Here is a 27,734-nt window from a genome sequence, read left to right on the forward strand (position 1 = left end):
CAATCGCAACAGCCTTTCCGTGCTGCTGTGCATGTTGCTTATGAAGACCCTGTCCTTGCCACGCATTGGAGCCATGTCCCACAAGAGCTGAGGACACGCAGGATTTGAGTAAGAGAAGCAGTCCGTCCCGCCACCGTGAGAAAAGGTTGCTATTTTCTTCTTCTTTGTTAAACTTCCCCCTGTTTTCGTGACTGACTGGTTTCCCTGGGACTAGCACGTGGTTTGGTTCAGCAGCACAGCAGTGGGGAGATCTTTATCCACCATGATCTCGCTCGGCTCCAAGAGCCCAAGGTAAAAGCCCGTGTAGCTGCGAGGCAAGCTCCCAGCAAAGCAAGCCTGGCTCCAGCAGGAGGTGGAGGATTTGGGCATTTGTGCTCCGTCAGGAGGTTTCTGCCCACGAGAGCGTGCCCGGGGGATCGCCGCTGAGCCGGCCGGCCTTGGGGAAGCCAGGCAGCGGCTGGCTCCCACTCTGTAATTGGGGAAGTAACCAGCTGCCTTTGATGTCTGAGCCGGGCTGAGAAAACCTGACGGCAGACTTCAAAGTCTGTTGCACCAGCTCCCCTGATTATCTGTAGGCTTCTGGCACATCCCCCAAGACTGCCAGATTATCCCGGCTAATGCTGTGCTCTTCTCCGCATCCCCCCACCCTGCCTGGCGCCAGCCCCTTGCTTTCGAGGCTGCATCCCCCATCTCTCCCTGTCCTTCTGCCCCTCCCCGGTCACTGTTGGTATGTGGCAATGGCATTTCTGGGTGGGGGCTGTGGCTCCTGAGATCTGTGGAGCAAAGGCAGAGGAAGCATTTTTGGAGAGCTTGCCTATAGCCGGCACCCCTGGGCAGTGTTCCCTCTCCCGGTTTGGTCTCCAGAGCAGCCCAAAACGCAGGGAGCTGCGGGCGGCTGCCCTTCGCAAGGCACCGAGGTGTTTACAGCCAAGCAGGTGCTGCGTGCCTTTCCCCTCCAAAAAGGCTCTGGGGAGCAAGGCTCCCGTCCACGCTGCTCCAGGACGGGTGGCACAAACTGAGGGGTGAGGAGGGGCTGGGAGGAGAGGGCTGCGTTGGCTTTGCCCCCTTCAGCCTCTCCTCTGGGACCTTGCTGCTCCAACTAGTCTCTAGCTCCTTTGCCACCCGCGCTTCGGTGCTCGGGGAGCCCCAGGGTGCTCGTCTGTGAGTGGAGATGCAGAGGGCAGGTCATTACTCGGGGCTGGCTCAGATGGGGTGAGGGGTGATGGTAGAGTCACGGGGCTGAGCAGAGGCCCCAGAGCTTGTGGGTCTTCCAGAGCCGTTTGTTTTCACCTGGGATGTTGCATAGCAATGCTAAAAGCTCATGGGGGAACCCTTCTTTTTAATAGCTAGGGTTTTTTTCTCCCAGAGCAAGCAACGTTGGCAGTGGCTGAAAACCCTTCCTGTGCAAAGCCAGATTTGCCCAAGACATGGTTTGAGGTCTGGTTTCCTTTGGAAGGTGGGGTTCGTTGCCACTTTTCAGAAGGTGGGGTAGGCTGAGCCCCCTGCTGCGGTGGGTAGAAGCCAGCAGCAATTGCCATGGCTGCAGGCAGAGGAAAGCACAGCCGCCTGTCCTGGTTTCAGCTGCCCTAAGCCCAGGCACCCAAATGGGGTGAGGGAGCTCGTGGGGAACCATATAGCCAGACGGGGGATCTGAGCTGCAGCCTGTCCTCTATACTTGCCTAATTGCTTTTGGGTCTCAGCACTCTGTTCCCCCTGAAAACCAACACTGACCATGGGGCCACCTCCTTCATCCTCAACAGCTTCCTCCACAGCATTTCTACCCTGCCGCAGGAGTGATCTTGCCTGATTCCCATTCCACCCCATGCTCCTTGCAGTGTGCAAGGGGAGTGTCTGGTCAGCACTTGCCTGTCTGGGAGGTTTCCAAGTCACCATGGATGTTGCAGATCGCTGCTGTGCTCTTTTAGGTAGAATCTAACTTCACCCTGGCTGCATTTGGCTTGGTAAAACTTTTCATGCTGCATTTTTGGTGCTCCTTTTCTGGAAAGCTTTGGCCCAAAGTGGCTAGCAGCATCCAAAAAGGGTGCCTGCAAAGACATCCAGGGGGGCAGGAGCAAGGAGAATGGGTATGGAGGCGTGCAATTAAAGATGGTCATCACCTGCCTGAAAGCCAAAGCCAGTGCTGTGGGTGACCTGACCTCTGGCCTTGTGCTCTGGAGTGGTACTCTGCTGGGGTGCACTGAGGTGACCCTGCTGCGCAGGTGCTGGCAGTAGTGAGGCTGTGCCAAGGGCTAGAGAGCAATAGCATTTAATGCCTGTGGTCCTGGTACAGCACTTCAGCTCACCAAGTCAGGTGCACATGTACTGCCTGGCTCAGAGGAGGCAAGTCCTCTGCTCCTCACAGGTATGGACAGGGACCCTTTGTGCTATCCAAGAAGTGTATTTCCCCCTCACTTCCCATCTGGTGCCATCTCCAGGAAAGAAGGCTAAGGTGATCTTTCTCCCCATGGATTTGGCTTCCCTGGTGTGATTGCTAATGGTAACGCTGTCTTTGTAAAGGATTCTCTGATACTCTTCCTCTACCCTGCCTTGCGTGGTTAATAGCCCTGCCTTATGTCTTGTTGCACTTATTTCCCAGGGAAGGAAAGAGTAAGTTTAAGACTGCGCAGTCCCAGGGAGAAGGAGCTGATGGTTTTGTCCACAGAACATCGTCATTGCTAGTGATGGGGCTGGGCCAGGCAATCCTATTCTCCCCGGCTCCTCTGTTGCAAATGTGAACAGCGACTCATGCATCATTAGAGTTGCAAGCTCGGAGTTAAACTGTACCCATGTGTGTGTTTATCTGCACACTGACTGTCGGAAGCTTACGGAGTTTGAACTCCAAGTCTCCTTTCCATTTGCTCTGTCACTGTAGCAGAGATGCTTTTCCCTCCTCCGAAGTGGTAAGCAGGTCAGCTTACTGTCAGCAGGATCATCCCTGGGGCACTGCTGGCAGTGGGTTGCTCTTGGAAAGCAATCCTCTTCATCCCTTTCCTTCCTTGCAGCCGGGAACAGAAGCCGACCACACAGTTATTATGGCTGTGTGCTTGGCTGTGTCCTGCTGCCATAGGATGAAGGCTCTTCCCACCAACGGCTCTGCTGGGGCACTCCACCACTTGCAAGCCTCTGCTGTATCTGCTCACCTCCTCTGAGGAGCCAGCGCATGGGTTTCAGCCCTGCGCTGCCCCCTCTTCGCTCAAAACAGGTGCTGCTCCGCTGCTCCATTTCATTGCAGCAAGGTGGGGGGTGGCAGGGGACAGGTGAGATCCTGCAGGGACCTCCCTGCCTGCTGCAACAGCCCATCTCCCTGGGTTGGATTTGGCTTTCTGGAGAGCTGCGCGGTGCTGTGGGAGCTGCGCGGTGCCGTGGGAGCCGCACGCACAGCGTGGTGAGGAGCTGGGTAATGGAGGCACGAGCTTTGCAATGAGGAGCCTCTGCCTCTACCTCCCGGCCCCTCAGGCTTTCATGTGAATCAGTTTATTAAATGGGGAGAGGAGGGACCTCATGTTTGCTTTGGTTTGTTACATGAATCTCATTCCCTCTAGGAGTCCTATGGGATTAAGCAAAAGGACTTGTTTTACAGTTGGTTTTTCCTTGTGAATCCCTGAGCTAATTTAGTTATTCAGTCGATGCCCCAGCAGCATGGCAGGAGCAGCGTGACTCGGGGGTAAATGCCTTGTGCTGTCATCCTTTCTGGGAAAAAAAAAAATATAATCAACCAACTAAAAAAAACCCCCACAATCTAAACAACCCCCCAGAAAATCCCAAATAAATCCTTTTAAAGAGTGTCCCTGGTTTAAGCCCCTTGCTAATGTTTGGCTGCATGCCTGAGAGGCTGGGTTTTTCCTGCCTGGGATGTGCCCATCAGTCTCCCACCGTGTCCCTGGCACCTGCTGGGCAGGAGCAGCAACATACCCCAGGCCCTGCGGTGCCGACGGCGCGATGCCACGTGGCAGCCGATGCCCCCCCAGCACTTGTCTCGGGCTGTGCCAGCAGCCTCCTGGCCTCAGCCCCCCCAGCGCAGCTCCCCGGGGTCCCACCACCCCTGCGAGCGGTGCGGATCTGGGATCCCCTGCACCCAGGTGCCAGCCCATGGGATGTGCTTACAGGAGAGCGTTCCTGGACCATTTCTGGCTGTGTGGTGATCCTTTGAGAACCGATAAGCTGGCTGGGCTGGGCTGGTTGTCACAAAAGAGCCTCCTGACCATGTTGCCAATGGGCTGGTTGGGGGGGATGTACTGTGGGAGAGACATCTCACTTGGGGTGCCCCACTGCACCCCAAGGCAGAGCTTAGTCTGCTGTCCTTGGGGAGCATTGTGCCATCCCAACCTGTACCCGAGGCATCACGCTGCTGTCTGCAGCTATGGAAAACAAATAGCTGGAGGGGGCTTCAGCCCTGGAAATCTGCCTCCATCCCCCCCCGGGGTCTGGCTCCTTGCCCCCTGCTAACAGCCATTCCGTGCACCCGAGTGGGAGTCGCGAGGTGGAGGATTAGCCTGTGAGCTGCAGTCGGACAGCACAACTACAGCTGGCAGTGCCGGGCACCTGGCAGGCACACAGCGGCAGCAGGGGCCTTGGTCATCACCGTTGCCCAGGTGGTGTGGGGCCAGGGTGACGGCTGTCACCTCCCAGAGGCGTGCTGCTTTGCTGTCGCACCCCGCTCTCCAGCCTCTCCCCATCATTTCTAAGCAGCGGAAACCACCAGCACCAGGCAGCTTCCTCCCAGCCGCTTTCAAAAACAGCCGTCACCATCGCCCACGAGAGCTTTCCACCACTTCTCTGGAAGAGGACGCAAGTGGAGCTGTTCGCCATGGGCCTGGTGCGCTGCCTGGCGGGTGCCTTCCTCTTCTTCCTCCTCCTGGGTGAGTGCCCTGCCTGGTCGTGGGGGCTTATCTGGGGCAGGTGAGGGGGGAAATAAGGCACCCCCTTGGTGCAGACCGGACCTTTGCAGGCAGGTGGCTCAGCAGGGTGCCTGGCGTAGCCCCTGTCGCCAGTGCTGCTCTGGCTTGGTGGCCCTGGGAATAAGTGCAGAAGCATGTTCTCCTTTCAGCACCGTGGTTTCACTTGAAAGCATTTGCCCAGATGATCCCTGGCAGGGCTTCAGTGAGGGGACATGCACACCCCTGCTGCATGGCTGCTGGGGGTGCAGAGAGGGTTACCTCCTCCGCCGTTCCCTTGAGAGGGGGTTTCTGAGGGTTTCTTAGGCTGCGCTGCCACCAGCTCTTTTCCCTGGCCTGGTCTTCATGGTTGATTCTTGACCCAGTGCTGATGTCCTCTGGGCGTTTTGCTCAGTGTGCATGCTGGGCACCAGAACAGAGTGTCACCACTGTGAGCTCTGCGTGAGGGGAGGGTGCACAGATGGCCATCACCTCCCCAAACCCTCTGCAGGCAGAAACAGAGGGAGTCCTTGATGCCTCCTGGTGCCTCCTGCCTTCAGAGGAGCTCTTGCTGGCATCCTTCTCCCACACTCTCCCTGGTTTCTGTCCATGGAGCACCTCTGCAGCACCCAGCCTGCCCGTTCCCTCCACGGTCCCTTGTCCCTTTGCTTCTGCACTGCACCTCCTTCTCTGGTAGTGGTCAGCTCTGGCACCTGCTCTCCCCATCCAGCTTGTGCAGGACCTCAGTGCTTGGCCCTCTTAATTTTAGCACACCACAAGCTTCCTCCAGTGATCTCAGCCTGCTTGCTGCTGCCTCTGAACAGCTGGCTGAGAGATATTTCCAGCTATGAACAGGCTTGACAGCCCTGTGGCTATGATGTTCTGGTCTCTGTCGTGTGACCCCTAGTGTTCTAGGAGACAAGAAAGTTTGCAGATCTGTTGTTACAGGACTTCTTCTTACGATTGCAAGGGGTGTGAAGTCCCTCGGACTTTGTGCTTCAAAAAAATGAGACTGCCCAGCAATTCTTTTCAGTATTATGTTGCAGTCCTGTGCACACCCAGACCCGCTGCCACGTTGGGTGTGCAGCCCTTGGGTACCATATACCCCTGCAAACGCCACGCGTGCTGTTTGCCGGCAGGTCGGAGCGCTGGCCAGCGGGTGGTGGCTGTTCAGAAGGGACCTCTCTACCGCGTGAGGGGGTCCCACGTCACGCTGTGGTGCAAGGTGAGCGGCTACCAGGGCCCGACAGAGCAGAACTTCCAGTGGTCCATCTACCTGCCCTCGGCCCCTGAGCGGGAGGTGCAGATCGTCAGCACCATCGACCCCTCCTTCCCCTACGCCATTTACACCCAGCGTGTGCACAGCCGGGGGATCTACGTGGAGCGGGTGCAGGGGGACGCCGTCCTGCTGCACATCACCGAGCTGCAGGACCGGGATGCCGGGGAGTACGAGTGCCACACGCCCAACACCGACGAGAGGTACTTTGGGAGTTACAGCGCCAAAACGAACCTCTCAGGTGGGTTCTGAAGGAAAGCCCCGCTCCCCGCCGGGCAAGACACAAGCAGGTTTCCACTGCCCCTGCCTTTGCGCTGGGGAGAAGTGCATGTCTCTGGGTCTCTGGCAGAGGGGCAGCTGAGGAAGGGAGTGATCAGTGGGACCACTGAGCACAAATTATCCCTCTCTCCCCACTGTGGGGTTGCTATCCTCCCCCTGGGTGGCCAAGGTAGGGGGATGCCCAAATGTCCCCTTGCAGGTTGCTCTGGCGGTTGCCTCCCAGCCAGGGCAAGGGAAGGGAGAGGAAGCCCCTGCTGTCCCACGGCCCGACTGTAACTTCAGCTCCTGATGCAGCCACAGCATTTCACAGCTAAGCGCTTAGGTGGGCAGGAGTTCTGGGGCTCTGTGCATTAGCTCTTCGTGTCCTCTCAGGTCAGGGTGTGGGGCTTGACGCGAGCGGGATACCCACAGACAGAGGGAGGTAGCAGCTCCTGCTGAGCACTGGGAGAGGGAAGGCAATGGGATGGAGAGGCAAAGGGAAAGGCCCTCCTGTGAGCCCACCGAGTCTACATGCTGGTATGGTACTTCCACTTGGATTTCACCCATTTCCTCCTTTATCTCAGCATTGTACCAGCCTGCACTTGGGAGCATGAGGCGCTGGACATTCACTTCCTCGGGGCTGCCTAATTAATACTGCCCGTAGTTTGGCTGAACAGGGTACTGCAGAGGGATTCACTGCACTTTCTCCCCTGCTGAGGTTTTAACCACTGCTTCACACCTTGACGTAGGCTGATGGAAGCCTTGTCTATCAGCAACAAAAGCAATTTCTCCTATGCTGTCAGATCCCTTAGGGCCTGGCCACAGTTTTGCAGTGGCCAGCAGGCTGCCCATCGAGGCCAAGAGACTTTTTTTTCCTGTGACCAGCTGTTCTCTGTGTTTCTCCCCCATGCTCAGTGATTGCAGACACCCTCACAGCTTCCATGGTGGCCCAGGTCCTCACCCGCTCTGAAGGGGATGTGGTGGAACTCACCTGTGAGGTGTCCAAGTCCACTGCCCAGCACACGCATCTCTCTGTTGGCTGGTACCATCTTCAGGGAGCAGGAGAGCACCATGCCGAGGAGGTCCTCATGCTCTCCAAGGACTTCGTCTTGAGGCCAGGGTCCTCTTACACGCGCAGGTTTCTGGCAGGGGATGTGCGGCTGAACAAGGCTGGGAATACCACGTACAAGCTTTTCATCGGTGGAGTGGAGCCATCCGACCAGGGACAGCTGTACTGCGAGGCAGCCGAGTGGATTGAGGATCCTGATGGAACGTGGGAGGTCATCTCCCGCAAGCAAACAGGGAGGACGTTGCTGGTGGTCATAAGCCAGGGTAAGGTCCTTGCAAACTCACATGTTGGCTCCAGCTCCTTTGTGCATTCAAAGCTTTATAGCAGCAGCCTTCAGTGGCCTTCACCTGCATCTGCTGCAGCCCAGGGACCCACTGGTGGGTTCAGCTACCTCCAACTGGGCACTGAGGGCCGTGGCAGCTCCTGGTTCAGGACCTGTGGTGCTTCTCACTTTTGAGGTTCACACAGCTGAACCTCTAGTGCCAGTGGCGATCGTGCAACCTTGTGTGCCCACGCGAGGTGTTAGCGTAGAGAGCAGTGTGTGCCCACAGCAGCCTGGCTCCTTGGCAGCGTTAAACTCCAGTGCACAGAAAACTGTGTTGTTAGACTGCCTCGAGGGTCTCGTGGCCTCAAAAACTGAAGTACACAACAGTCAGCTGCCCATCGTGGTGCCACCGGGATGTGCTGCATGTGCTGAGCAGCTCTAGTGTCTGCTGGAGGTGGCTTATCTGTCCATGCTCTCACCAGTCTGATGGTTTCCAGAGCATCGTATTGGGTATTTAGAAGGAGGGGACAGACCTACTGCTATGTACGAGATGGATTAAAATAGGAAAGTTTGAAAACCAGCCCCTTGCCAGAGTTGCCTACTCCCCTCCTCTCTGCCCAGCAGCTTCCCATGGCTCCTGGATCTGCAAGCTCTGCATCACCTCGCCCAGGAGCGGTGGGAAGACTCCACTGTCCCCAGTACCCTGGGAATCTTGTAGAACTGTGTATTTGCTGCCACTCCTCCGAGTACCCTGTCTGCCATCTCTCTTGCCACAAGCCCCTTCCTGGCTGCGGTCCCTTGGCCTGCTCTTCCCTCGGCTGTGTGTGGGTAGCCATGCCCAAGGGAATGGAAAATCTCTCTTTCCCACCAGTAACTTTTACCTCAAAACAGCCAAGACAAGGCTGCATCTAGCTGATGCCTTTTAATATATGCAGTAGTGTGCAGTAAAATGGGAGCAAGTCTGTCACTGACAGCCCGTCTGGGGAGGTGGTGTATCCTGTCCGCACACCTGAGCGTGGATGGAGGAGGCTGCAGAGCTGGGGTGGTGAGGGGAACTGGTGTCTCACGGGGGAGGGTGCTGAGTCAGAGCAGAAAACCAAAGAAACAGATGGGTAAGGACCAAGCGCCCCGTGTGTGGCTCAGAGGGGCAAGATATCAGGGGGAGATAGTGGGAAGTGTGGTCTCCCACTGTCACAGTCTGGTTCCTGAAATTTGGCAGACTGGCAAAGCTTTGTTCCTCTTACTACGCACCGTTTGCAGCAATGGCTCTCCATGTCTACTGCTGCCTGGTGAGCAACGGCAGTAGGCACGCTTCCCTGCATCTGCTTGTTTAAGAGGATTCATCATGACCTGTCACTTTGGGTACCGGTGCCACAGGATCATTTAGAAATAAAGAAACCTTGTCAGTTTATTTATTTATTTAAAAATACTTGTTTAGTATTTGCCCTGTGGTAGCTGTTAAGGGTAGAAAGTGGGTGATGGTGGTAAGAGGATAATACAGTGGTTGTATTAGAGCTGCTGGTACTGCCAGGGGGAAACAGCAGCGGGTGTACAAACCCTCCATCACATCTGCAGGGCTGGGGTCTCCTTCCAGTCCCCTGTGGGAGAGCCTGGGCTGCAGGGCTGAGCACCCCATCACACTGGGAGCCAGCGACCACTCTGACCATGGCTAACTGCTCCATCAGTTTCTATAAACTCTCCAGCAAGTATTTGGGAATGCCAAACGTATCTGCAGTGGTTGGGATTCCTGTTTGCAAACTGTTTATGAACCTGTGTTTAAATTCACACGGTACTCTGCTTTCGATGAATTATTCAAGCCCTTCCAGTGGCAGTCTGGGAGCTGCTCTGTTTTACCTCCAAACTGTAGCACACAGCCTTGCCTCTGTTGTTGGACATGGGGGGCACCGCGGCGACCCAAGGAGATGGAGTGGGGTGAGCCAGGGTCCCTGTCCAGGGAGTTGGGGCTCAGCCCTGCCTCCTGTTTTTTGGCCATGCCGCTATCGTGTGGGGTCATGGCTCAGCGTTTTGGGGCAGCCTGCAGCCAGTCTCCAGCCAGGCTGATGCCAAAACCCAGGGGTATTAGCAGCAGAGGCTTTGAATGCCCTGCAAGGAGGGTAAATGATACCATAGCACCCAGAGACAGGGTCCTTACCTCAGGTGTGGCTGACCGCCCAAGAGGGTCTGCCACGGGGAAGATGGCTTCGTGCTTGGTGGCAGGCAGCTACCCTCTTTGCTCAGCAACTGCTGCTGGTTGGTACAAGGGGCAGGATAGGGACTAGGAGATGATCTCCACCTCCTCTAGCTCCCCTCTGACCTCCCCGTGCTGTGACAAGTCTCGAAATGTCTGCTTTCTGTAGGAACTAGCCCAGCTTGGAGAGCATCTCTTGCCCAACATCCCGCAGCAGGCAGTGAGGGCTGCAGCGTGTGGGACCAGCAGCATCAGATTCAGGCAAGCCGCTTGCACGCCAGCCCTCCACGCACTTTCTCCCACCGCAGACAGCAGAGCTAAAAACACCACCCAGTGATAAAGCCTCTTTGTGCCTCTTCTGCCTTAAGGGATATTTGTTATACGAAGCAGAACAGCTCCAGGAGGCAAGACAGAGCAGCCCCCTGCAAAAGCCGATGCCTCTGGGCCAGGGCAGCCCTCGGTTCAGATGTCTGAGCCGAGGGGGGGGGCTGTGGCCCGTGGCCATCCCGGCGAGTGCTCTGCCTTGGGGGGGTAGCCACCCCGAAGTGCGGAGTGCAGCTCCTCACAGCTCTGCTGCTTCCTCCATCTGCAACTGCTGGTTACTGCCTGGAGCTGACAACCATGTCCCATGAGCAAAATTTTTCATCCAGATCACTTTTCCAGTGAAAGAAAAAGTTTCAGCAGCGGATTCCCTCCCGTTTCCCTCCACACAGCCATCAGTGCTGCCGGGCGGGAGGGAAGCGTGGGCAGGGCCACCCAACACCCTCTTTGCTTTTCATTACCCGCAGGCAGAGACCTCTCCGTGGGCATCGCTGCTGCTGAAAGCTCCCTTTCTGAAGGTGACACCTTGCAGCTACATTGCATGGTGGGAGCCCAGAAGAGCAGCAGCAGGCACTTCCAAGTGCTTTGGCTCCTCAACGGCATGGAAGTGGTCAGGGTTGACCCCCATGGGGTATTGTTTTGGGAGGAAGAATACGAGGAGAGAGCCAAGCTGGGGCAGCTCCGAGCATTCAAGGAAAGCAACGCTGTTTACATCCTCACCATCTACGAGGTCAGGCTGAAGGACAACGGTACATACCGCTGCTCTGTTTCAGAGGTGAAGACTGAAGACTTTTACAGCATCCAGACCAACCAGTCATCAGGCATCCAAGTTGATGTGAAGCCAATAGGTTAGTAAATCCTAATGGCTGCTCTTCTGGGTAAAGCCTGTGGTGAACCTGGCTGGGGAACGCTGCAAGTCCAGCCTCACCTTGTTTGCAGCCAGAGCACAAATGTGCCGTAGATTTTGGTACGTAATCTTGAGAAAAGCACTCGCTCTGACAAATATTAGCGTGACAGATGCAGCAGCTGTCAACACAGTGTAAAACTTTAGCTCAGTCTCTTTGCAATGATTTTGGGGCAAATAGGTAGAGTTCTGGGGAGGTGGGGTACTCCAGTGTCTTTGGTACAGTAAATTGTGAGCAACGCTTGTTGCTGTTCCTGAGGATCACAGCATGTCCCAGCAGAACTGGTACTTCTGGACAGGGGGTGAGCACTGCCATTTCTATCAGGGTGCTCTCCATGTTTTGGAGGGATGATTTGTGAGAAACCACTCTAACAAAGATGTGTAGGAGACCCTTGGTTTCCTTGTGGTAGCTTGATAATGCCTATTCTGATGCAGCAGGAGCTGTCTGTTGGGGCTCTATTTCTTAAGTATTTCTTTATATAACCATGTCCCAGGAAAGACATTAAAGAGGACAAAAAAAAACCAACCAAAAACCACCAAACCACAAGGCCCTCTCCAAAGTTATAAGAAAAGGTTGGTTGAAAATTTCAGACCATTCCTTTCCTTTTCCAGTGTCAAGGCTTTTATCTAGTCTCTCTCTTTAATGCCGTAAATCTCTGGGTTTCTCTGAGGAGCACAACAATGTCCCCTCCCACGCAGTAACTGTTGTTTGCAGAGAGCCAGATGCGCCTGTCCGTGTCCACCAGCACACCACAGGTTATGGCAGGAGATGCCTTGATCCTCCTTTGTGAGGTGCAAGGAGCGTCCAGCCCTGTGTCTGTGCAGTGGTGGCACCTGCCACCGAAGCACCCGGGTCCCCAGGTGCTGGTGGCCACCATGGAGCAGGACGGCACCCTGATCCTGGGCAGCACCTACCGGGACGGCAGGACTCGGGGGAGGCTCCGGCTGGAGAAGGCGAGCTCCGGTGTTTTCACCCTGGTGATCCCCAACACGTTGGACGAGGGTGACGGTGGGTGGTATGGGTGCAAAGCGACGGAGTGGTCCCGAGGCCGGAGCTGGACAGAGGAGGGGGAGACAGCAGTGACAGTCAGCTCCATGGGTGAGTTGGGCCACCTGTTTGTGGGCTTTGAAGCTGGGCATGCTGGAGGCAAGGCTGGAGAAGCAGGAGGATACATGGGTAGGACAGAGCCCTGCTGTGCCCTGAGCTCTGCTGCTGCTGCAGGGTGACCTGGGGCTGATGGCTTGACCCTGGAGCGCTTCAGTTTCCCCATTTCTAGCAGGGTGCTTGGTCCTCTGTGAGATATCTGGGGGGAGACAAGTGGAACACAACGGCTAAAATACCCAGAGACCTGAAAGTCAGTGGCTTGCTCAGCAGGTCCTTCTGACCTTCTCCTTAACTTGAAATACAAAATACCTGTTCTCACAGCATACTTACAGTAATTAAGCTCAACAAAGGCACTTGCTGAGTCCTGCGGTGACCTTTGTCAGAGATGCACCACTGGTGCTGGCACCTGATTGCTCCTTCTGCCTGAGAACAGCCCACCTCCCCACCATGGCATGCCCCCCTCTTTCTTCCTTTGATTGCTGGAAGGGGTGCGTTTACGGAGAGGCAGCTTTTGGCTGTGACTTAAGGTGTTTTGTCTGTCTTGTTGCTGGGCTATGTGCCTTAGACCACTGGTTGGACCACAGGAGCTGTTTGGCTTTTGCGGAGGGTGGAAAGAAGCAGCAAACAGGGCAGCAGCAGAGGATCCCTGGCTGCCTGCCGGGGGGGGACACACACTGGGGACCTTGGAAGAGAGGGGACTCAGGGTTGCCTGGGGGGCTGGGAGAGCAGGGGTGGCAAGGGAGGAGAGGGCCAGGGACCTCGTGGGGCTGGAAGAGCGCAGTGTGACTCGGGGGAGAGCGGCAGGGCTGCTGGCTGCCGCGGAGCTGCAGTGGCTGGGGCAGGGGGGACGATGCTGTGCGGGAAGGGTGGCAGTGAGGTGGCATGGGGCAGGACCTCTCTCCCGGTGCCAAGGGCTCTCTCCTCCTGGGCAGGTCTCAGTCTGCATGCCACGCTGAGAAGCCGAAATGCCATTGTCAGATATGGGCAGAATTTGGAACTTGTCTGCCAAGTGAGCGCCAGCTACACCCTCGAGGATGTGCCGATGTCCGTGGGGTGGTTTTTCCAGCCCAGCCTACCCAGTTACCACCACTACGAGCTGGTCCGGGTCTTTCCCAACGGCACCATGGCCTGGGGAGCAGCACAGCTGAGCTTCCAGGGAAAAGCCCAGCTGATGAAGGCTGCCACATCCTTCAGCCTGTGCGTGCGTGATGCCATGGCTGCCAATGAGGGGACGTACCAGTGTGAAGTGGAGGTCTGGAGAAGGAACACCCTACCGCTGGGGCAGCCAGCAGCCACCACCAGGTCCAATGCTGTGGGAATAAAGGTGGTGCTGCCAGGTAAGCAGCTCCATGGGTGCTTCTTCAGCAAAGGTCTCCTTTTGTAGCTTTAAATTCATCAAATGTGACCAGGAGCAACCAAGACCACTGATGGTTGGGGTGTCTCCCAGCGGGGTCACCTCCTAGGGCTGCACAAGAGGGTGCTGCCTGTCCTGTTTCTTCCTTAGCATCCACAGTTCCAGATAACACTCCTGGAGGCAAATTTGGTCTTGGGGAGTGGCAACATCTGTTTGTTTGCAGATTACGCCAAGCATATAGGAATCAGCCTTGCCACTAGGATTTTAAGCCTTGTTTCTTGGAAGAAGTAGTCTTCCCTGCAAGGAGTCCAGTTGAAGGCTGGGGGTGCGAGGTGCCCCCCATGGTGTGGGCTTCTGGGGGGTTGGAGGGTGGTGGAGAGAGGTCAGCCTCTGAAACTGGTGCTGGGATAAGTCTGTGTCCCTCTGAGCTTCCCGCGGTGTATTCAAGGTGTGCTGAGGCAGCACCGGGGAGCTCTGCTGGGCTGGGAGCCAGCACTGAGCTGCGAGGTGCTGGGGCGCTGGGTGGAGGTACCCCCCCCTCCCAGGCACGGGGGGGCTGCACAGCCAGCAGCCCGGCACAGGGTTCCCTTTTATGGCCACCTCTGCAGGCAGGGTCCATGCTGCCATCGTGCCTGCCAGCATCGTGCAGGGAGTCTCATCCTCTTATGGAAGAGAGATAATTGCAAATACACTGCAGCCCCCCGCCAGCCCGCCCCGCGCCTGCTCCCTGCCACCCCTGGCAGCAGCTCGCTGTTGGCTTGCTCCTGGCTGAGACTGCTGGAGGAGCTCAAGTGGTTGTCCTGGCCAAAACCTCGGAGCCTGTCAAGGCAGTCGTGAGAATACAGGCATGTCCTCCCCCTCCCCGCCCCCCCCTTTGTGTCTGTTCTGCCAGCAAAGGAGAGTTCTTGTTCTTTTTCTCATGCGTTAAGTGCTCCTTCCTCTAATGCTTGGATTTTTGGGATCACAACCCATTGAACTGAAATTATGCATTTTCTGTGGGTTTTAACACATGGGTTTGCTGTAGTGTAAGCTGATAGAATTCCTTCCCTGTTGGGGCCCATTTTCATGGTCTCTTCCACCTCCTGCGCTGCTGCTCTCCTTGCCCCTGCGGAGCTGGGTGCGGGGCCACCCAGTGTTACCCCTGAGCTGCAGTCAGCAGGGCAGGGGGGCTGCTGCAGGGTGGTACTGAGACGAGGGGTGACAACAGACAGCGTCTGGCAGTGTATGCTGGTAGTGTAAATGGCATAAAGATGACCAGATGTAATTGTAGAGCGTCTACGTAGAGGAGATGGTAGCAGTGGAGCAGTGAGATGCTATGATTTGGCCCCAGATATATTGCAGCTGTTAGTGGGTACTGTGATGCTGTGAAGATGGTGGGAACTGGGAGGGGGCAATGCACAGTGGGAGGTGGCTGCTGGCCCTAGCACCATCTCTTTCAAAGGTAGCATGAGCCAGCAAAGGATATTTGGGAAGGTAAAGTAAGTCTAGGAAAGAAGCCGGCTCTAGCAGCAATGGGATGAGGCGAAGCTGCAGAAAATGAAGCTGCAAATCATGAAAATCCCCAGCCTGTTTCTTCAAATATAAAATTGTGTAGCTGGAGCTACATGCAGAGATACTGGGGTTCTTGACTTTTGCTTTGGCACCTTGTTTACCACTTGATGCGAGTTGGTGCTTTAGGAGCTTCAGTGCCACCGTGGATCTGGCCTGCAGCTTCAGACCAGAGCAACATGCGTGAAAGGTCTTAACCGGAGGGGAAAGAGGACAGGTCTTTTCTATTTCTGACTTCTGAGGTAGTTCAGCATCTGGCTTTTGGTGGGGTACCGTAATTAGTGCCCTGATGTTGCCCAGCTCTATCAGCGATGCTCCTGAGCATCAGCATCACCATTGGGAGCATCAGCCTGTCAGTGCAGCCACCTGTGGTGGGTTCCCCCTGCTCTGGAGCGAGCTGGCAGGGGCTTTGCACCGGCCACCCCTCTCGCATGGGCTGCTGCAGCCACCATGCCCTCCTGCATGCTCTGCTGCTCCTGGGCCGGGCAGAAAGCAAGGTGTCAGCCAGCAGGGTTCACAGCGAGAGGCTCAGCTCGGTTAATTAAATTGAAAATGAAAGGGAAAACAGCACCGTGGCCTTCTGTGCCAAAGGAACAGGCAGGCAGGTGCTCTGGCCTTTTCAGTAATTGATCTTTAGCAGAGGAGACCTAGAGCTGAAACAAAGGGGCTTTGCTGCAAGCGCTGTGCTTCCTCTTGAGGTGATCTCCAAGAGCGTAACAGCATTTTTTCTCATCAAAATCCAGCGCTCGCAGCAGCGGCTCCCGGGGCTCCTCTCTGAGCTCTAGCAGCTTTTGCTTCTCTGGAGTGTTTTCTGCCCTGGTGGGGCATAGCCTGGGGATACCACCCCCACCCCCCAGCCCTGGACAGGTTGCTGTTGCCTGTGCTGGCAGCACCTCTGGGTTTGGGGCAAGGTCCTGGGCTTTACCCACCTGCCCCTGACTGCAGCAGCACTGCCAGGAGGAGCTCGCTTGGAAGGAGGCGGCGTTTTTGGTCCAGCATGGCCCCATAGCTGGCTTTCCTGAAGCTTCTTTTTGCCTGGGGGAGGTGGCAGGGCTGCTTGCAGGCATGCTCTTGCTGGCAGCTGCAGCTGGGGAAGGCACATCCATGTGTCTGTCATGAGAAGGCCGTCCCTGATGTCCACCACCTCCCCTTGCCCTGCCTGCTGCTCTCCTGTAGCCTTTGAAACAGAAGCGAAGTCTCCAGTAGAAATACCTGGGAGTATTTTTGCTTTCTTTTTGGCAGAGTTCACTTGTGGGTCCCTGAATAAAGCTCCTGGACTCGAGCAGGCTGGCTGAATGATACTCCTCTGCACTCAGCCATTGAAGTCAAGAACCAAGTGTCTTATTTTTCCCAGTGTGATCAGTTCCCCTGTCACAGAAGTACAGGGTGGCTGAGGTTGGCAGGGACTTCTGAAGGTCAGCTGGTCCGACTCCCTGCTCAAGCAGGGCCACCTAGAGCAGGTTGCCCAGGACCATCTCCAGATGGCTTTTCAATATCTCCAGTGTCCCCCTCTGAAGATTTGTCCTTCCTTGGCTCTGGGCTGGGTATGCTTCCAAGTGCTGAATCTGGAAGTCATCAACTTGCATCTGGTTCCTAAGTGCGCTCAAGTCTGCTTGATCTCTGCATGTGTGGCTCTGATGAATTTGCACAGTTTCTTAATTAGGGTGATTGCTTTCCTGTCTCTTCTGCTTCTTGCCCATACCTGTTTCTTCAGAGCAGAGCGAACGTGCACTGTGAAATGCAGGACAGCACTTTGTTGATCCCTTGGGAGCAGCCACCTCCCAGACCTCCCGGTGAATGCTGCTGCTGAAATCCTCACCGCTGAGGTGAGGCAGTGAGGAGACACCAGGGCTGGTGCAAGCCCTGCTGTGGAGGAAACTCTTGACCTTTTGGTGAAAATGTGTCTGTCTGCAGTATGGAGAGAAGCAGGAGGAAAAGCAATAGGGTGCAAGGAGAAAAGAGCAGCATAAGTGAGCACGAGCATGGAGATTTTGTTGGGAAATTTGGGATGGAGACAGAGGCAATGCACAGGGGTGTCAAGAGCCATCAGCTGGGATATTTTGCATCAATTGGTCTCAAGAGAGACAGTGATGGCCTCTGAAGTGGACTGCTTGAGTTTCAAGAAGAAATGCTTGCAGGAAAGGGAAATGTGTGGGCTTTCTCCTGCAGTATCCCTCTTCCCCGCAGCCCCTGAGGCACAAACCGCAGCACTCTGCCGGTCCACGGGTCCTCTCCATAACCTGCCCCTGTCACATCCCCTGGGGGGGTGCGGTGGAGGAGAGCACCCTGCTGACCCTGCAGCCACAGGCAGGGAGCTGAGATCTTCTGTGGAGGCATCTCAGCCCTTTCCCGAGCCAGCACCAGGGCTGAGCTTAGGGGAACTGGGTTGCCCCGAGCCTCAGCAGCACAGGGCATCCCACCACTCAGCTTGCGTGCGAGGAAAGGCTGAGAGTGGAAACTCAGCCTGCGGTCCTTTAAAACCCTGACGGCATCTCCTGCTGAGTAATTTCTGCCCACCCACGGGTAGATATCTGTTCGTGCTCCTTCCCCTGGCTGCTGGCCCCATCTGACGGAGGTGGTGTCTCAGCGTGGAGGGGAGGGCTGAGGGAAAGTGCGGGTTGGAGGCCCTTCAGAGAGACTGGTTTGCAGCCTTTCCGCTGCTAAAGGAGAAGGAGAGGTGCCAGCAACAGGTGATGTGGGGCAGGAAGGGGGGGTCCCTCAAACCAGGAGCAGCACAGGTGGATTAGGAGTGACCAGGTACCCTGCCGGGGAGCAGAGCTGCAGGCAACACCGCAGCTTGCCTCTCCCACGCTGCGCAGCGCTACATGGAACAATTGCTGGGTATAATCACAGCAGGTGCTCAGGACAGTGTTACGTGGTTTCGGGTTGATTAACCACAGCAAACACTCGAGAGGGTGTCTTACTGAAACCCACGCAGGCTCCGTAGTTCCTCTGAGATAAGGCACTTGTTCACAGTCTCCAAAGCTGTGGGCAAGTGGTGTTGCTAATGTGTGAGCCTGCCGAGAGAAGCAGTGGTAGACAGACACGTTTGCTTCAGACAGAGGCTTTGCCTCCAAACTCTGACACAGCAGCTGCCTCCATCCCCCCCGTTCCTGCCCTGTGGTCCCCCAGGTGCCTCCTTTGCTACTCCCCAGCCCAGCAGCACCCAGTGACTCCCTGCCACAGTTCAAATGTGTAGATTTGCTCTTTCGTTCCTTCCCCCACCCCCTGCTCCAGCATCCCCTAATGGCTCTCTGTCCTCTGAGCACCCTCTTCCTCCCTTCTCTTTCAGCTGGTGTCTCAGACCAGCCTTATTCCTGTCCTTGCCAGCATCCCTGTACTGGCAGCTGCAGCCGGCGTGATTATGTTATTTCTCCATTTTAGAAAGCAAGCTTCGGGTAGCCACAAAAGAGAGCTCTCTGGAGGTCGTCGGCGGTGCTGACACAGCCATTGAGTGCAGGATTGTATCTGCCCGGAATAATTCTCAGTTCACCATTACCTGGTACCTCCTACCTCCTTCTCTGGCAAATGCAAGCCCTCTGCAAATCGTAAGGGCCAACTACAGCAGCATGCTGGAATACGGGGCTGAGTACAGCTCTCCTCCACAAAAGTCCAGGTTCCTGAGCCAGAGGGTGTCCAGGAACATTTTCTGGCTGCAGATACTCTCTGCAAAACCCAGGGACCAGGGCAGGTACTACTGTGTGGTAGAGGAATGGCTCTGGCTGGTGGACGGCTGGTACAAACTTGGAGAGGCAGCATCGGGAGGGACCACGCTGGAGTTCAAGCTCCCAGGTGAGCAGGTTGTTATCTCTTGTACAGATGCTGCTGGAGAAGGTTCGATCTGTTTATGACAGGGCCCCTGCCGGGCCTCTCCTAAGCTGGCAGGGCTTAGGAGAAGCAGTGTCTTCTGTGCTGGATCTGAGACTCAGGGATGAAGGAGGCGTCAGTGCCTCTCAAAGGGAAATAGGGAAACTAGGAGGATTTACCACATCCTCCCAAACCAACCAAGCTGTTTGCTTCATAACAGAGTGAATCATGGCATTTTCTTTTCCCTCCAACACATGGTGTTCTTGGTTGGTTGTACAGTGCTGTGAACAGGGAAGAAGCCCTTTCCTGGTGCTCCTGAGCATCCTTAAAGAAGACACTCAGTTTTCCTTACCCTGTGGCACATTGCTGCTGAGAACAAAGCTGCAGGCTCAGCTGCTCCCACCTTGGGCACTGCACTGCTGGGGGTGGGCATCCCTGGCTCAGTTCTTCCCTCTCTCAGCCTCACCTGGTTTATGGATTGCAGCCCTAAACAAAGTGGATCAGAGAATTCCAGCTTCCTGAATAGCTTTTGGTCCAAAGGATGCCTTATCGCTTAACTTGGATGAGGTGGGAAGTATTACAGCAGAGGGCTGTGGACAGGGGGCAGAGATAGAACTGCAGAGTCATTTACATTGGAAAAGACCTTTAAGATCATGTCCAACCGTTAACCCAGGACTGCCAAGTTACACCACTAAACCATGTCCCTAAGCACTGCATCTACATGGTTTTTGAACACCTCCAGGATAGTGATTCCACCACCTCCCTGGGCAGCCTGTTCCAACACTTGGCCACCGTGAAGAAATTTTTCCTAATACCCAATCTAAACCTCCCCTGGCGGAACTTGAGGCCATTTCATCTTGTCCTGTCACTTGTTACCTGGGAGAAGAGACCAACCCCACCTGCCTACAGCCTCCTGTCAGGCAGTTGTAGAGAGTAATAAGGTCCCCCCCGAGTCTCCTCTTCTCCAGGCTGAACAACCCCCATGATGATCAGAGTGGGGGGAAAAGAACCCCTGGGAGAATGAGTCACAGGAGCAAGGTGTGGGGGGGTGGTGTGTCTTGCAAAAGGCCATACCAATCCCCCCCCGCTTCACTCCAGGCTTCTACCAGCCTGCAGGCACAGGCAGGAGCATTTCTATGGCAGTGCAACACCGTAACATCTCTTTCTGCTTGCACCCTGCCTCAGAGCGTGAACTGCAGCTGGAGAAAACCAACCGCAGCATCTCAGCCAGGGAGGGCGAGGAGGTGACACTGCCCTGCCTGCTGCAGGGTGCCCGCCAGCCCACCACCACCCACCTCGCAGCCACCTGGTTTCGGAGTGAGGAGAACGGCTCCATCAGGTCCCTCCTCACCCTCCACTGCAACGGTGCCATCGAGTACCCCCGCGAGAGCCTGGCGGGGAGGCTGCACCTCCGCCGCCCCACCGCCACCGACTTCAGCCTGACACTGCACAGCGTGGAGGAGGGCGATGCTGGGGTGTATCACTGCCGGGTGCAGGAGTGGCAGCAGCAGAGCAAGGGGAAGGACTGGGCTCTGCGAGCCTTGGCGTGCTCAGGGTACATCCAGCTGACTACCATCCCACCAGGTAATGCTGCTGGGCGTGAGGGGCTGCTCACCCCACACCGGTTCCCCCTTAGGTGTGCTGGGATGTGGCGGGGGGGGGCAATAATGGCAGCTCTCTGCTGGTGATGCTGGCTGCAATGGCAAGGATGCAGCGGGGCTGGCAGGACTTGCTGAGGGATTGCAGAGGGGCTCAGTGCTGGGGGCGTCACCAGGGTTGTGTTGGGAGGCACGGGAGACCTTTGACGGACTTGTGCTGTGGGCCTGGTGGGGGGAGACAATGAGAGCCTGGTCCCGTTGATCTGCCAGGGCTGAAACCCAGGTGCTTGGCATTGTGAACATTGGAGGCGGTGGTCAGGTGAGGTACCAAGAGCTCTGACTGTGGAGCCATGTAGTCCAGAGGGTATCGAGTGCGCTTGTGTCTCCGGTGCTTTGTAGCTTGTGGCTCTCTGCGGGACCGTGGGTGCAAACACCTGCTTTCAGTCGTGCCATTGGGGCCTGAACGCTAACTATTTTAGGGAAAAAATTCTTGGTGTGATTTTGCTGGCAAGTCCATCTCCAGTGAGGTCGCTAAAAACAGCCTCCATCCTCTTGGGGTGCAGGCCAGGTACAAAAATAGAGCTGGATTCTGCATACAGAATTTTAAATAAATAAAAGCAAAGGTTTCCAGTCAGGTGCACACAGTGTTTCTAGGGAGGTAATAGGCAGGAAAAAAGTACTCTTTTGTTGCCTCTTTGGGGAAATAGGCTTGGATGACCCATGCGGAGGAAAAAAATATGAACCGTGAAATCAATTGTGTTGCAGCCAGCTGAGGGGCTCCTGCAGTTGTTCTTGTGCCTTCAGCCCTGGAGATGCCATGCCCGAAGCCAGCCTGGGTGCCTGCACTCTGTTATAACTTCTGCAGCAATTCCCAGTGCTGACCAGCATGGAAGAGCTCAGGGGACCTTGTGAGCCCTCCCTTGTGCTTGCTGCTGGCACAGGCAGGCACAGAGCCTGCTCGCATGACTCTGCACCTACAGCAGAACTAATCTGGATTTAATTGCACGGGGAGGGACTGACAGCGCTTCATCCCCTTGCTGTTATGTTCCTGCTGTTGTCCATCACGGCTCCCTGTAGCACCGAGATTTCTCCTTCATCAGCTCCCTCTGTCTCTTGTTAACCGTTACTGGTGGAGTAACCGTTGCTAAAATTGTTCAGTAACTGCAGGAAAATTCTCTCCAATTTTTGTATAAGTGTTTTTGCCAAGTGGTTTTCATGGTTTTCACAAAATCCAAGAGATTAGCTGGGTGTTTTTTCTTTCTCTCTCTCTCTCTCTCTCTTTTTTTTTTTTTTTTTTTGTATGTATATGTGCATACACGTTTCTCCACTGATGCAGGTATCTCAAAATGCCCCTCTGGCTCATGGATTTGAATGTTCTGGAGTTTTCCAAGGGGTAATGACACAACCATGTGCAAGTATTCCCATAACCAGGAGTCATTTCAGCTCTAATCCCTGATGCTGCCCTTTAAGGATGCCTCCCTGATACTATAGAAACATTCATGCAGTGGAGACTTCTCCATTTTCCTATAGGGGAGTAAATGCTGCTTCCATCTGTATGGATGGGGCACAGAGCTTCAGAGGTAAAAGCCAGTTTCACAGCCAGGGGTAGCCTCCAGGTTAGTTCATCCCTAGGGTCACACCTAGCCCACCAGGCTGTGCGCGTCCCCCGTGGACAGCTTCAAATCAGCAGCCCTGCAATGCTCAGCACAGTTCTGCAGAGCAAAACATCTGCAAAGCATCTGCACCTGGGTCTTGGATAAACAGGAGAATTGAAGAACAACGCTTAGAGATGGATACAACAGACCCAAAGGAGTTGGCTTAACCCTTCATGGTAGGCCAGGCGCACCTGAGGTCAGTCTGTGGTGTGGAAGCTATGTGTCAGTTTTTGATGTCTAGGCTTAATGGGTAGCAGTAAGGAGCCCTGGACAAAAATGGAAATGCTGCAGATGAGCTTTTCAGCTGGAACAGGACTGATCAAACGTGGGGGGTTTGGAGTACCCAGAAGGTCCACCAGAAGTACAGGCATCCTCCACCTCAACTGGGGAGCTGTTCTGCAGGAGCTGCCAGGGATAGGGATGGGGCTCACAGCTGCCTGCAGCTCAGCGTGGCTGAAACAGGAGAGCAGAGGGGCAGAAGCAAGGAGGGGCAGGTGGCTGGGGGAGACAGGGACCTCCTTGATCTGTTTTCCTTTACTTTCCTCTTGCTCCTCCGTGTTCAGTGGCACAGCCTCTGGCAGCCCTCTCCCTCACCCCACCACCACTGGTGTCGGGCAGGGACACGGCGGGTGGAAGGGTGTTGGCTTTGCCTTACTGAGCCCAGCCTGGACTGGGTTAGCTGGAAAACCGTCCTCTTTCTGTCGGGATGTTTCAGCTGAATGAGCTGGGGCTCTATCTGACCTCCCAAAACTAGAAATTGAGGCAAATTACCTGATTGGTCTCCCTCTTCTCCTCAGGTAGCCTGTATGAATTCTTAAAAATTAGTTAGTAGTGTTGAAGATTAAGGGAAAAGAGATCAGAAGATAACCTATAGAAACAGTAAGAGAGAGAAAATCAAACCAGCTTGGGGCCTCACGTTTTTCCTTTCTTTTTTCCTCCAGGGTCAACTGTTTTGTCTAGGATCTGCTCATCCCCATCACTGCTGAACTTCATCCTCTACTTTCCGCTGGTTCTGTTCCTTCTCCTGGTCCTTGCTATCTTCTGCTGGTACTTAAAATTTGGAAAAAGCAAGAAGGCTAACTTCACAGGTGACCAGCTGATGGAACTGCAAGGGTCTGGAAGGGTCCAGAAGACTTAGCTGGTCTGTAATGGCAGCTGTAACTTGCAGGAATGGAGCTGGACAGCTGAGGAGGACTGAGTACGTTCAGAGGGGCTTTTATTGTTTTGTAGTAGCTCTTGCAATGAATCCTTGAAATTGCGTGTTTACTTTCAGTGGAATGAAGCGGCTTTGGATTACTAAGCAAATAGGGTTTTGATAACGGGTGTTCCTGCCTCGTAGGTTAGGTGCCCACCCATTTCACACTCTGTTCGTTGTGGTATATTTGAGCTCCTTGCAGTATGTGTCTCCCACTGTGGGTGGAAGTGGTGTTACTCCTCTACAGGTATAAGGGGAAAAACAGCTCTTTTTGCACTGCAACACAAAACGATCAAATTGCTACTCATTTTAGGTGACTTGACAAAAATCTATGTCGTGTGCAGGCTAAAAACCAGTGGCAGGGCTGCAAGTGGAGCATTGATGTCCCTTCTAAGGCATTGCACTCTCCTTTGCCTACCCTTTGCTGGGAAAGCTCTCAGACACTGCGGTCTCCTTGTTCTGAGAGTGCCTGTGCCCAAAGAGCATCTTCTCTGAAAGGAAACGGGTCTTCATCACCAAACCTGTCACAGGAACACGAACTGAGCAAGGCTGGCTGGGGCTGAAGAAAGTCCATAGCAGTGGTACCACAGCCATCCACAAAAACCAAACCCTGTTGACCCAGTAAGGGACTCGCATGAAGTCTTGGATCCCAGAAGGAAGAAGCGGACACCAAGCCGTCTTGGAGATGGGTGTACAAAGACTTTCCAACTCCTTCTTTTCCTGACACTGCTGTAGGAAAAGGCAGCATCCAGCCCCCCATGCCTGGGCTGTCTGTGGGTCAGGAAGCTGCAAGGCTGGGGTGTAGTATTTGACGCCTCCAGGTTGTACCATGTAATAAAAAAATCTGTGTGTGCTCGCAGGGCAGTTCCTCTGTGCTCTGGGATCCAGCTCACCTTTTCAGGGCTGAGCAGCTCTGCTACCTGAAGGCTGGCTGGCTGGTGCATTAGGGGAAAGGAGACTTCAGTGCAGCCCCTATAAGCCAAGGGATCTTGGCCCCTAATCGTGCCAAGTGGGATGTGGTCCCAGCGAGTTGTAAGGTCAGATGTTGGGGCAACACCTAAGGCACCATCCTCAGACAAAAGCAGACATATAGAAATCATGGCATGTTGTTCATGAACCTGCTTCCTTTGACCAGAGGGCGGGTTGGGGTCACCACAGCCCATTTAGATGATCTATTCACATCCTTTGCTTTTCTTAAAATTAGAAAAAACCGTCTGCTCTGCATCCTGAGGAACTGGGAGGCGCTTCAGTCCCTTTCTCCTTGAAACAGCACTTTTTGCATTGGTTTGAAGACTCCTGCTCTTGTTTACCTGTTCAGCCACTTCTGTCTGTAAAGGCTGGCTCCAGCTTGCTTAGCCTTTCCCTGCAGGTTTTTTTTCTGAACCTCACGCAGCTTTTCCCTTTGCAGCCCTGACCCCAGCTGTCTCTCCCGCCGTGTGAGTGCTCAGAGCCGCACGTGGGGCTCTCTGCAGAGGTTTCCCCCCTGCCTTGTGGTTTATGTCCCGTTTACACATCCCAGTAGGATGTTTGATTTTCTGTGTGTGTGTGACAGCGCAGCACTGTTTGTGCTTGCCTCGAAATCGGCAGGCTCCTCTCCTGCAGATTGGCTGTCTAGCAAGTTGTTTCTCCACTGTGTGTTCAGGTTGTTGACTTTTCCTATCTCATCGAAGCACCGTTTGCACGGGTCTGTTGAACAACTTTCTGCACCCTTTTGCAAAAGATCCTGCTGTTTGTCTTAGTCCTGTCTTGATAACGCTGTAACTCATGGACCAGTTTCAGTCCTTTTTGACAGAGCAGCAGATGCTCCCAGGACATCAAACTCCTACAAGCTTTGTGAAAAGTGGTAGCTGGATGCAGGAGAGGAGGCAGGCGAGTTGTCCCAGCCCGGGAAGGCTGCAGTGTGCGTTGCCTGACAGCCAGCCCTGAGCGAGCTGTACGCTGGCTGCCTGGCACCAAGCTCGTAAGGGATACAGAAAGGAGCTGTAGGTGTGTTAGGGCCTGGGAAAGGAAAGAAGGAACCATTTTTGACCACAAACTATTAACAATTAATCTGTGTGCATAGTTTATCTACCAACTTTGTGCTGTCTCTCTATGTTTTCATTGGGATTGTTTTCTTAGCTTGCCCGTAAGAGTACCTTGGGAGTATGCTCCTTCACAAGCCTTGGTAGAGTCAAGAATATACGATGCCCTCTGCCTACCCCTCCCACAAGGCTTGCAGCCTTCCTGCAGGGGAGATTAGATAGGTCTGACACGCTCTGTTCTTGTTTAAAACAAACAAACAAAAGTTTCTCTTCTTTTTTTCTTGCATTCTTCTAGGTGTTTGTAAGACTTTGTATATCCCTGAGGACTGCAGTTAAGAAGATGCAGGTGTTTAGTTTCCCCTTCTTTTTAAAAATAATATAGCCCCTTTCTTGTCACTTGAAGTCTCACACCTCCTCAGGTGTTACTGCAGCAAACCACTAATGGATGACTTGACAGCCCACTCTTTATGTGTCTTAGGATGAACCTCATCAGGAAGCCTTCTGCTCCAAAATCTGATTTATTCAGGTTGCTACTTCAGAGCGCTGGGGTGGTGGTACGGGACAGCCCTTACCCTGCCGCAGCAGTCGCATGTGTGGGTCAGTCTCCGTACGCCGTGTGAGCCCTATGAGTGACTTGGCTGGGCTTGGTGCATCCCCCAAGCCCTTGCTGGCCCCTCGGCCACCTTGGTGCACCATTGCAGGTCTGTGGAGGCATCTTTGCTGCCATCTGATCTTCATGTGAAAAGCTGCAGACCTTACTGCAACACAAGGGGTTTGTGTCTGGTGCACTAGGGGAGGAGGGGGGCAGGGAGCAGGAGGTTTCCCCATCAATGGGGCACTTTCTTCTGTCCTGTTTTTGCTCAGTTAACCAGAGGCCTGTGTAAGTAGCAGCTTTCTATTCGCATGGGTTTCGAGGTTTTAATTTCAGTTTGTAAAGTGTGCCTAGGGCCTTGATGAAGGGGTCTGCAAGAGGAATATGTGTTTTTGCAGTGGCAGGGTTTTTTCTCTTTATATTTTTTTTTTCTGGCTTTGCTGGATCACCGCCAAACCTTTTGGCTATATTTTTTAAAGATGTATTTTTTTCCGTGAGTGAACTTAGAAAGAGTTGTAACTTACCACAGCAAAAGGTCCAAAACAGTCCTATTTTTAAAGAGAACATTTCACTCAGCTGAAGTGAACGTAGGAAAGGGAGAGAGACGTGTGTGTGTGGTGGGTCAAGGGGATGGTGTTTTGTTGCTGGGGCTTTTGGCCACCTTCACCCACCCCCATCTTTTTTTCCAGGTCCAGCCTCAAATGTAAATTAGAACAGCTGATAAAATACGTATTTTGCTGTTACAGCCCCGTGGGGGAAAACAGTGCAAGAGCACGGTGCCTGCAGCCCAGCAGTGCCCCCGTCACACCCTGTCCCCCCGACGCGCCCTGTCCCCGGGAACGTCCTGTGCAAGGCCAGCATGTGGTGGGAAGGTCCAGGGTCCTTCCGCAGGCTTTAAAACAGCTTGAAGGGCTAGAGGGCAATGCAGAGCTGGGCTCGAGGAATTAATCCACTGGGAAGCAGTTGCATGGGGCTATAGAAACACAAGAGCTGTGTTGTGCTTTTGTGTTTGCTGCAGGAAGGTATGGAAACTGTAAGGCAAGGGGAGAGCAGCACTGCCTCCTGGGCAAGCGAGCACAACTCTGCAGCTTGGCAGGCCCTCCCTGTTCAGAAGATGGATGATGTAAGGGTGGGATGGGTGGGAATATAATCCCTGTATTGCATTGCCTTCCTGGGACACTTTTATAGCACCTGCCTTTGGGCAGGAGCAAGGCCAGCACTGGGTGACCACCAGGACAGCTCGTCCAACATGCAGCGGGACGGAGGATCAAACCAGTGACTCTCTCACCTAAAGCTGGGTGCACTGAGGACCTTTTGCTTCAAGGTTCCTCTGTCCTGTGAGGAGGGGAGGGCGGGTGATGAGGCAATTGCTGTGCAGGAGCGGTGGGAAGTGGCTTGCGAGCAAGGAGATGCTTTGCACCCTGTGGCAGCCGATGGCTCCATGTTCCCTGGCCTGCCCTGCTCCCTGGGAGCACTGGGCACAGCAGCAGCATGCTGTCATGTGCTGCCAGGGCAAGGTTGTTGAGGAAGGTTGCCAAACTTCCCAGAAATGCTTCCAAACAAACGACTTGGAGTTCTCCTGGGGTGTCCCCTCTCAAGCAGCGTCTCTTCATTCCTTCCTGTTAACTCTGAGTTGGGTTTGAAATTTGCCATCTTGTTTTCTTCCTGTGAGAAACTATTTAAAAACTGGAAATAAAAGATGCG

General features: G+C 54.5%; 1 protein-coding gene across 2 annotated transcripts; it reads left to right on the plus strand.

Moving 5' to 3' along the window:
* CD101 (CD101 molecule) lies at positions 1 to 27,734 on the plus strand. Of its 2 annotated transcripts, XM_027784671.2 has the most exons (9): positions 1 to 4,859; positions 6,014 to 6,391; positions 7,324 to 7,740; positions 10,719 to 11,099; positions 11,871 to 12,254; positions 13,193 to 13,597; positions 18,547 to 18,954; positions 20,155 to 20,553; positions 23,164 to 27,734. In XM_027784671.2, the coding sequence occupies exons 1-9, from the start codon at positions 4,808 to 4,810 to the stop codon at positions 23,358 to 23,360; spliced, it is 3,021 nt and encodes a 1,006-aa protein (XP_027640472.2). In that variant the 5' UTR covers positions 1 to 4,807; the 3' UTR covers positions 23,361 to 27,734. The 2 variants fall into 2 exon arrangements, with proteins under 2 accessions (XP_027640472.2, XP_055658933.1); XM_055802958.1 differs by having other exon boundaries at positions 1 to 6,391.

This window comes from Falco peregrinus, chromosome 4 (genome assembly GCF_023634155.1).
Source record: "Falco peregrinus isolate bFalPer1 chromosome 4, bFalPer1.pri, whole genome shotgun sequence".
Lineage (NCBI taxonomy): Eukaryota > Metazoa > Chordata > Aves > Falconiformes > Falconidae > Falco > Falco peregrinus.

Coding starts and splice junctions, on each gene's coding strand:
- CD101 (XM_055802958.1), top strand. CDS start 5,881: ATGAGACTGCCCAGCAATTCTTTTCAGTATTATGTTGCAGTCCTGTGC. Junction 6,392..7,323: donor CGCCAAAACGAACCTCTCAG/GTGGGTTCTGAA, acceptor CCCCATGCTCAG/TGATTGCAGACACCCTCACA. Junction 18,955..20,154: donor GCTGGAGTTCAAGCTCCCAG/GTGAGCAGGTTG, acceptor ACCCTGCCTCAG/AGCGTGAACTGCAGCTGGAG.